This window comes from Zonotrichia leucophrys, chromosome 3 (assembly GCF_028769735.1).
Source record: "Zonotrichia leucophrys gambelii isolate GWCS_2022_RI chromosome 3, RI_Zleu_2.0, whole genome shotgun sequence".
NCBI lineage: Eukaryota > Metazoa > Chordata > Aves > Passeriformes > Passerellidae > Zonotrichia > Zonotrichia leucophrys.
Window position 1 is genome coordinate 19,649,465 of NC_088172.1, and position 9,827 is coordinate 19,659,291.

Genomic DNA, 9,827 nt, shown 5'->3' on the forward strand with positions numbered 1-9,827 from the left:
TGTCACTGGCAATTTACAGCATGGAACGTGTTTTAAACCACTACTGAATACACAGCAGAGCACCAGACTCTTTTGTTGACAAAATGGCTCACTCCTTTGCTTAAAAAACTGATAAGCTTCAAACCTGTTACATTTTATTTGAGCGCTGATTTTTTATATTTAGAACCAGGGGAACAAGAGCGTGGGTTGGAAAGAAAGTTGTTTTTTTAGTGCAACACAGTACGGGCTCAAGACTTTTTTGATTTAGAACTGATTATTTAATCTCAGAAACTGCAAAATTATACTTCAATACAAGATAGCTTTTTTAGCATAAACATGTATTTATAGATATTCTTTCAGAGATACAGTGCAAGAGTAACTCAATTTCCTGGGGCGCTCTGCACCCCTAAAAGAGATCAAACTTACAATGAAAAATCCCATGAGTTAACAGACTGCTTAAATGAAAGTAGATCAAAATATAAGACCAAAACACTTGCTTTAGTTTTTAAAAAAGCTTTTAAAATATCAACAACATATCAATAATCGATTAACAGGTACAGATCTTTTACAGAAAATATAAATGCAGCGTAAGACTTGTGTTCAAACTTGTCTTTCAAGTACGGAGAGCATGTCTGTTTGGTGGTCATGGCAGTCATATTCGGTTCTAAATTCTCCTACAGCATAAAAACAATCCTCAAAATCATCAATAGGCTGAAAAAAAAAACCAAAACAAGAAAACATAAATATGGCTGTCATTAATAAAATCAGTGTAAGTCATCATTAAATAACAGTGCATTCATAAATAGCTGACACTAGAGTCTCTATTAAGCTGTCTTTTCAGGTGTCCAGATCGCCAGTGTCAGTGTCTAGAAAAACAAAGCCCACCTAGGCTGGAAAAGCAATCCACAATGGACAATAACATTTTCCAGTGTAAGTCCTGATTCTTAAATTTTTAAATTGCTTCTGATTTTTTCCTCCCTGTATGTAACTGAAGTAAAACAGAATGGTGTTATATTAAATTTGTAATATTAAAATGAAAAAGATACAGTTATTCCTTCAGGAGATGGGGATTCTGATTTACACCTGGAAAATGTTTTGCATTACAGACTATTTGGGAAAAAAGTTTTGAACTTACTCCATAATTTAATTCCAAATTAAGAGATTCAGAAAATCATATTTTCCAGAATGCCGAACAGCAGCAGTAAAGCAGCTGGAACAGCCAGAATTTTTTTAAAATTTGCATTAATACTGGCCAAAGTTCTTAGGTCAGGTCTAAAATGTCCTGGTTTTTAACAGTTCTGTGCTTCCAGTAGTTTTGAATGCAGCACTTCTAAACCAAAGTGTTAGCCTATTTTTTTTAAGATGACAGTGTTGTATGAAATTAGACTAATTTTATATGTATGTGTTTGAAAACACTAAGGCTTATCTAGGTTGTTCCAAAAGCCTTATCAATATGTATTAGTATTTAATTGCTGCCCTCTCCTTTCTGTGCTGAAAAAGTCACTTCTCACCAGCTGTATCTGCCTAGTAAGATGAAAAAGCTGCTCACTGGAAACAGGACTGTGACCTCCAAACTAATTTCATTTAAACTGTGTAGTTGCTGAATGACAGTGACTTCCACCAACAGTGTCTTGAATAGGGTGTGAAAGGGCAACTATTTGATAACCTGTGAAATCTTTACAATAAGATCTGCAATATGTATTTACCTCAGGCATGCTACTAGTCCTGGCATTAATTTCTTGGACCTCTTGAACCTCATTCCCATTATAATGGTCAAAAGAAAAGATGAAACTGTAAAAGACAATCCAATATGTTTATGTTCTCACTTTTCTCAGTGGACCACTCAGGAACACGCAGAGTTATCAAAGGCCATTTCTGTTTTTCTATGAACTGCAATTTAGTGAAACATTAGATCAGAAACAGAGTCTATAAAGACATTCTTGCTTTTCCAAAATACACCATTATGATTTCTTTTAGCTACAAATAAAGCTTCCCTGTGCAGCACAATGCTGAATCCTATTCCATGAAGACTAGGTAAGTTTGTCAGTCAGTCAATTCTACTCACCCGTATCTAAATTCATGGGGATACCAACAAAGTAGAAAGAATCTTGGCCATAGCAGTCACATGAATATTGAATTACAGGAATAGTGTCTCATAAATTCCACCAGTCTAGATCACTGCAGCTGTTTTCAAACTATTCAAGGAGCTAGAGCAGTCAACTTCTTACCTGTTTTATTTTTAGGATATTAGCTCTTTAATTGCTGAGCCTTAAAAGCTATATTGGAAGGTTTGCCACCTGGTTTTGCTACAGAATATGGCTATCAACATCTCCTTCTTCATGACTACAATTCCTCTGGAGCCTTTTGCTATGAGGGAACCTTCCTTGCCTGTGGGCAAGAGGTGGGCAGCCCAAGAGGGCAATAAATGCAGCACAAGCAGCAGAGAAAAACTATGAAAGAAACTACATCTTCTTCCTGGAGTAGACTAATCTAAAAATGGAGGCACCATTGAACTCATCAGGCATAGGGATTTCACTTTGAACTATGGCTGCAGAGTGCTACATAAATGAGAAGATTGAGGAGAACACATGAAACTGCAAAGATAGCTACCTTCATAAAATAACTGGCACTTGAAATGCTTCCTAAAAGTGGGCAGAGAGGCAGGACTTCTCATGAGCAGCTGGGCTTTGTCACTTTCACAGCCAAAGTAATGGCAGTCACACAGACCTCCTCCCTTTTTTATGGTGTACTTAAACCATCTGGCTAATTCTCTTCAAATTCCACTGTCTAATCCTGGGGCCAGTCCTGTGTTCATAGGTGTCAAAAATTAGTTTTAAACTCACTTCAGCATACAAAACAAGCCCTGACAGTTACAAGTATCTTACAGAACTCTACCAACTATGTGCACTCATCAAAGATACGCTGCAAAAAAAAATATTATGCTCCATTATCCATTGCTCTTATTTTCTAGTCACATAGCCTTGATCCTCTCAGGAATGTCTCAAGGAGTGACCTATTCCACAGCATGTGTCTTGCCAGAGTCCTGAGTATATTTACAGTTTATTACAAACTACAAAGCATATTCACTCTGTAATGTTCTTTCTTCCCCCATTTGCTAGTACCTGGCTTTTCATACATTCCAGAGACTTTTGAATGCATTCAACTTTCAGACCAGATTTCAGAAAGTGCTACACATTCACTGTTTCATCTTAAACCAAAGAAATTCAATAAATCAAGAGCAATTAAATCCAGTGAATCATATACAGATCAGAATCAACTTGCATTATGAATGCTACTAACTCTTGCATACTAAGCTTTGAATTTCTAAATCTACTTCAAACACATAAAAATGCATTAAAGTAGCCAAGAAAACACAGAGCTTATTTCAGGTGAAGTAGGAAAATGCCTGAAATAGTAATTTATAAAACAACTAAGATAATTTGCCTGGGGTACCCCTTGGCTACATACTCTTTGTATGTAGGACAAGTTACAACACCCTTACTATCAAGGTCTTGTAGTAGAATATTACCTAAATTACTGTAGGAGAGTCTTGCATAGGTGAAAGCTACTGTCAATAATTCTGGTTTGGATGGATAGGTTGTTTTTAGATTTCCTAACCTTTTAAAGGTTTGGGCGCTTGCTTTATTTTACATTGTAATTTACTGTAGTGGTTTCTAAGTTCAGAGTGGTCACTTCCATGCACTTTATTTCCATCTTTCATTTGTGCTCTAGCTGCTTTTCACATTTTGGCAAGTTAGGCACAAGTGAAAACATTCTAGTTTTCCACAAAAGCAATACACATTTGTAATAAAAAGCAATTAAAACATTTATTTGTAAACATTCTAAACTAAGACTGCTTTAAAAAGTCTTTGTTCCTTTTACTTTATGTAAGAAAAACTTTCTAAGGCAGTTGTAGTGAACTCTATCTCATCTCATTGCAGTAACTTCTGCTAAACAAGTACTATACATTTCTCCAGTTGAGAAACTCCTCACATGCCTACGACTACACTAAATGTAAAACACTGGGTATTTTAGATATTAGACATTCAAAAGCACATTAAGGGAAAATTTTGTATTAGTCCCTTCAAAACCTGGGGATTGGGAAAATGTACATATATTTAAGGCTGTGTCTTCATTCCAAAAAAAGTTTTGAGTTTTTTTTAAACAATGGGATAACTTAATCTGAGCAAGGTCATGGTGGCAAAACTGGAAATCCAATTTAAGGCCATCTAGGAGCAGATTAGGTCCGCAATTACCACCTTTAATAAAGAACTTGCAGGGAACACTTTGCTGTCAATGCTACTCAACATTTTTTTTTAATGGAAATTTTTATAACTGTGATTGATGCAAAGCACAAAGCCAGAATGAACAACACATCACAAATTCAAAGCTGAGAAAAACTAATTGTGTAGTCACACAATCTGGATTAAATGCATTTTAAATGCATTTCTGCATGTGAAACCACAGCCTAAACCACCTTTGCTAAAACCATGAGTGAGACAAGCTCCCAACAGCTCTTATTGCAAATTCACTTGTGCAAGGTTTATGTCCCCCAAAAGATTTTTAGATTTGTAGATTTTTGCCACCATGAGGGTTTCATGGCAAACTAGCTGCCATGACAATTATTGCCCAGTCTGTATCCTGTCTTCCTTAGCAGCAAAGGAAAACCCCTAAATTGAACTGTTCCGTTCCCTGGGAGCTGAGGATACATTACTTTATGCAACAGTGGATGCCCATCTCCTTTATTGCTCAGATTGAATTTTGCAATCTGTAATGATTTTATTATAGTACTATCTCCTGTTTATCAGCTGGATTTCACAATATGTGCAATGTTAGGCAAACATCTCATAAAAGGAGGTGCTGCCAGGTGGTAACACACACCTACTGGCTTTGTGTCAATGATCTGCCTTACCTTGTAAATGGCTCCTGATGTTTCCAAGCTAGGCTGAAGTGCTGAACTCTAGTTAAAACCCAACACTTAAACCAAAGCAATACCCAAAATTTACTAAAAAGAGAATTTTACATGCAGTTCAGGATGCTGTTTGTTTGTTTGTTTACTGCAGTGAAACACTTACACAATGATATCTTCACATTTCTGGGATCACATGTTACACAGAAAGCTCCATAAGCAGCCATAGAGCCAAAGGTGAGTCCAGCAGCTAAAGAGATTTTACTACCTGCAAGAAATCATTCCAGTGTTATTTCTCAACACAAGGTGTTTAAGCTCAATCTTTATAAAGCAGCTGTCTCTCTACAATAGAACTGATTTTGCCACATTCCAGCTTACCCAGTGTGAAGAGAGAGGTAATATTTCTGTAACTGGCTCATTCTAATGTGTGGGATTAGGGGCAAAGTCAACTAAGTTAGAGGGAGATGATCAGGATGCAGTAATACTTGCAACTTGGGAAAAATACAACCCAAAATTTGGCTATTTTCTCTATCACACTTAAGAAGGATTTTTGTAATTTCTCTGAACTGTATGCTCATTTTAACTATATCTTAGAGCACTTAGGAGTCCACAAAAATGGTAGAAATGTATACCAGAGTAAATTAGAAAACATGTGTGGTCATAATGTCAGGCCTTTCAGTCTAACATCAGTCCTGGACAAAGAAATGCTATCACCAACATCCCATTTAATGAATAAAGAATTAAAAAACCCCCCCAAAAAATGGCAGTGAGGATGAAAACAAGGCTTCTAAAAGTACCTTGACATCTTCTTGCTCTTGAAAAACTGATTCATAAATCCCAGATATACCCCTAATATTTTAAATTTCTGAACAGACATTTGTTATAGGATAAAAGTGTAGAATCTGCACAGCAGACCTTATTTGAATTAAACTGATCCCCAAATGTTTATAAATAAAGAATTCAGATCCCCGATGCCATTTAGTTCCCAATCCTTTTGAGTATTTTCAATCAAGACTTTGCAAGAAAATGTAAATCATAACCAATAAAAAATTATCTAGATCTGCCACAAGGATCAACCAAGTATTAAAGAGCGAAGAGAACAGGTGAATGGGACGGTAGTGAGTGCTACACAAAACCACAGCGTTCTCAGAAATTCAGATGTGTCTCCGAGAGCAAGGCATGGGCACACTAGGAAGGGAGAAGGTGGCCCTGAACCACAGGAATGGTGACGGACGATGGCACAGGGGCGGTGACCGATGCGCTGCCGGGGAGCGGACGGGAACGCGCCCGCAGCTCCCGCCCGCCCGTCCCCGGTACCGCTGCGACCTCTGCCGGGCGCTGAGCCGGGACTCGGGGCTGCAAAAACCCCGCAACACCGAGCTGCGCTTTGGGGTACGCTGCCACCTAAAACGTTAGCTTACTGTAAAAGGCACCATTCTAAAGTACCAGAGAATTAACCATCATGAGTAGAGGGCTTTCTCCCACCGTGCATCTGGAAATGGCAGAATCAAGCCTGGATTTCTCTGTAGAAAATAAGCTGTGGGTGATGAGAAAGCCCAAAATGTATTTAAGGTCAAAGATAACATGACAACCTCCACTGTTTGCCCTGAAAACAAGCTCACTTAAATGCTTAAGTTGGCCCAAGAACATCTCATGAAACTCAGTGCATTTACAGCAGCAAACGATGGATGTAAAGTGCACCTGTGCTAATTACAGCAAAGTTTTAATGTCTCACAGTGCACAGAAGAAATCAAATGCTTCATTTCCAAATCCTTCTGTCCCAGTACTAACCTTTACGAGTGTATGCTACAACTCCTCCAAACACCAGCAATGAAGCATATGCAAAACCAACCCAGTCAACAGCCATGGTCCCAGCCCTGGAAAAAACCAAATATATTGCAACTGAAGGTAAACAAATTCCTTCCTCCTGGTAAAAAAGAAACCATTAATTAATGGGTTCTAAATAACACTACACTCTCCTAAGTCATGCTTGGCACTGTCAATACATTCAGAAGGTGAAGGTGTGCCTGCTGGCTATTGCACCATCCTTTCACTAACTGCTGCCCTTCCTTACACACCCCAGTATAGGGGTATACCATATTTCCATTAGGGTTTTTTTTGGGATATATGTGGCATACATTTTTCCCAGCCACAAATACATGTATGCATGCAAAAAGCTTGACACCAAAGCATGTTTAGTTGCACTTGTGTCACACTGCTGAGCTGAGAGCACACTATGTATATGTACAGGTCTGAGTGCTCAGCTCAGGGTTTGCATCTCCTTTCACCAACACTATACCTGGAGCACTCCAAGAAGCATGTAACAAACACTGCACCCGGCAAAAAACCGAATTTTTAGAGTCTGTTCAAAGTTTCCAGACAGAAACTTAGGCTGTTTTGGGAAGCTACACATACAGGTACTTTATCCTGCATCTATGCCCCTTTTATTTCATCTTTATGGATTGTCTGAAGTTAGGCTTCTGTTCCGCAGAAAGCATTTAAGGCTCTGTTGTGATGCTGGTCCCTACTTCGCTGGCAGTGCTGTGTAAAGGCAGGAATGGCAGTGCTCAGCAGCCAAAGAGCCCCTGCAGCACCACGGCCTCTCTCCCATCAGCGGTGGGACACACCTTTGCCCTCCTCCTCCCAAATTAATTAATTAATTCTTTATACCTCAGCGTCGGTGCCCTTGACCACAGCGTTAAAGGGTGCTAGCAAAGAGTGCTCACTCAGCATTTCATGTCAGGCCTTTAGTATTTAAAGTAAGCAATTCGCAGCGAGCCCACTCCTCCCCAGGTCATAATCCCCCAAGACAAAAGGTGGCTTTAGGGGGCCATGGCCCCCCGGAGACCGAGGTTTGCAGAGGCGATGCCAGGGATGCAGGGGACAGGAATTCCCAGGCCTTTGATGTGCCTGGCCTTCGTGGCCGCCTCCCGCCCAGGCCCCCAGCCCGTATCCCGCTTCCCAGCGCCGCGGCGCAGCCCCCGGGCGAAGGCAGGCGCCAACGGGCGGCAGCTCCCGGGGCATGCGGCCCCCAGACGAAGGCGGCCCCCCGGCGGAGGCAGGCGCCTGCGGAGGGACGGCCCCGCGCCCCGCCCAGCCGCCCGCTCGCCCCCCGCTGTCCCCCCGGCAGCTCAGCCCCGCCGTACCTCGTCCTGCCGCGCCGCCCTCCGACCTGCCCCGGCCCTGGCCCCGGCCCCGCCTCCCGCGCCCGTCGGGCTCCGTGGGGCGCCGGCCCGGCTCAGCCCCTCGGCGGCGGAAGGAGGGCTCGTGTCGCCGTTATGGCGGCGGCTCGGGCCGAGCCGCCCGCAGCGCCGCCGGCGGAGCGGTGGCTGGCGGCGCTCGGGGAGCCGGGCCGCGGGGGACAAACGGGTGGCAATGAGCCGGCAGGGCCCTTGTGGCCAGGGGGGCAATGGTATCCGGGGGTGCATCGGGAAGAGCGTGTCCAGCGGGAGGTGATTCCTCCCTCCCACTCGGCCCTAGTGAGGCCACATCCGAACTGCTGTGTCCAGTTCTGGCCTCCGCAGTAAAAGAGAGACATAGAACTACTGGGGAGAGTCCAGCGGAGGCCACAAAGATGAGATGGCATCTGGAGGATCTCTTTTATAAGGAGAGGCTGCAGGACTTGAGTCTGTTCTGTCTAGACAAGAATGAGAGAGATCTCGCTCATGGGTATAAATCAAAGCTGGGTGTTGGGAGGGCGGTGCCAGACTTCCTGGTGGTATGCAGCAATAGGACAAGGATCAATGGCCATAAACTAAATCACACAAAGTTTCAGCTCAGTTGGACAGAGCATGGTACTAGTAATGAACTAGATAGTCTGTATGGGTCCCTTCCACCCCCAGCAGTTCTGTGAGTCGTGGCTATGCTGGTGCAGTAGGGCAGCACCCTCTGTTGGGGCCCCTCAGTTACTGTGCCCTGCTCCAGGGTGGGCATCTCCTGCTTGAGACTCCTTATCCTGGCTCTGGAAAGGTCCATGGATATTTTACTCTTTTAAGGCCAGCCCCCCTTGCCATGTTTGGGATAGAAGAATTGACGAATGGAGTCCCATCTGCAGATCAACTTGTCCCCAAAGTGCTCCCATTCCACAGAGACAGGGTGAGGGGCTGCTGCCTGCAGCCCCCACAGTTGCCCTGTGACTCAGCAATGGGCACTCATTGCTGTGTCAGGCACCCTTCTGCCCCCTGCTCCTCTCATAAGCAGGTTCCTCTCTCTCCTTGCTTGCGTATTTTCAAAGTCTGAGAGCTGCTGCATGAAGCCAGGTGAGCAGGCACGTAGGCTGAATGCTTGGATGTGTTTGTCAGGGTAAACATCAGCCACAAGCCCTGACACTCTGATACTAAACACGTAGCTCATTTATGAAACTGCTTGATGTGGTTATTTTAACACCCTGATTTCTTTTCTGCTAGACCTTTTTGCTGGACCTATTCCACTGCAAGCTATTTTTGTCCATATTTTGTCCCCCTCCGCAGTGTTTCTTCAGCTTTTTCTCAAGTGAGTGATTCTGGACCAGCGCAGGACGTGTCCTTCGGGGGTGATACAGGGGTGCCTGTGTGTAACGTTCCCCACACTTCCCTTGTTCCCACAAATAGACTGAGCATAAACATGGCCACAACAGGGAGAGACTCACAATGCCATGTGATAGGACTTGGATACCTGCCTCCTTCAGGGGTCATTTGAAAATCTGTGCCAAAATCCTGTGTTTCCTTTAGATTTCTTTGCTTAAAGGTGTGGGAGTTTTCCGCTCCAAAGAGCTAACTGGAAAGCAAATCAACATTCTCATTAGGGTAAACGTATCTAATTTCCACTCCTAACATTCCATTTGTTTTTTTCTGGTAGTGTTTAACTGCTGCAATACAAACCCACTCCATGTGAGCTGTCCAAGTCTGTCTGCTCAGTGGAAAACAGAACTGCTCTCCTTATCTCACCGCAGTGTCTGTGG

At 42.9% G+C, this 9,827-nt stretch overlaps 1 protein-coding gene across 2 annotated transcripts; it reads right to left on the bottom strand.

Annotated features, from left to right (window-relative positions):
• Positions 1 to 234: 234 nt before the first annotated feature.
• TMEM14A (transmembrane protein 14A) lies at positions 235 to 8,164 on the bottom strand. Of its 2 annotated transcripts, none has more exons than XM_064707602.1 (5): positions 8,035 to 8,164; positions 6,680 to 6,765; positions 5,055 to 5,156; positions 1,686 to 1,770; positions 235 to 690 (listed from the first exon to the last, which is right to left on the bottom strand). In XM_064707602.1, the coding sequence occupies exons 2-5, from the start codon at positions 6,753 to 6,755 to the stop codon at positions 654 to 656; spliced, it is 300 nt and encodes a 99-aa protein (XP_064563672.1). In that variant the 5' UTR covers positions 6,756 to 6,765; positions 8,035 to 8,164; the 3' UTR covers positions 235 to 653. The 2 variants fall into 2 exon arrangements, with proteins under 2 accessions (XP_064563672.1, XP_064563674.1); XM_064707604.1 differs by lacking the exon at positions 8,035 to 8,164 and adding an exon at positions 7,559 to 7,693 and having other exon boundaries at positions 513 to 690.
• Between the last annotated feature and the right edge of the window lie 1,663 nt (positions 8,165 to 9,827).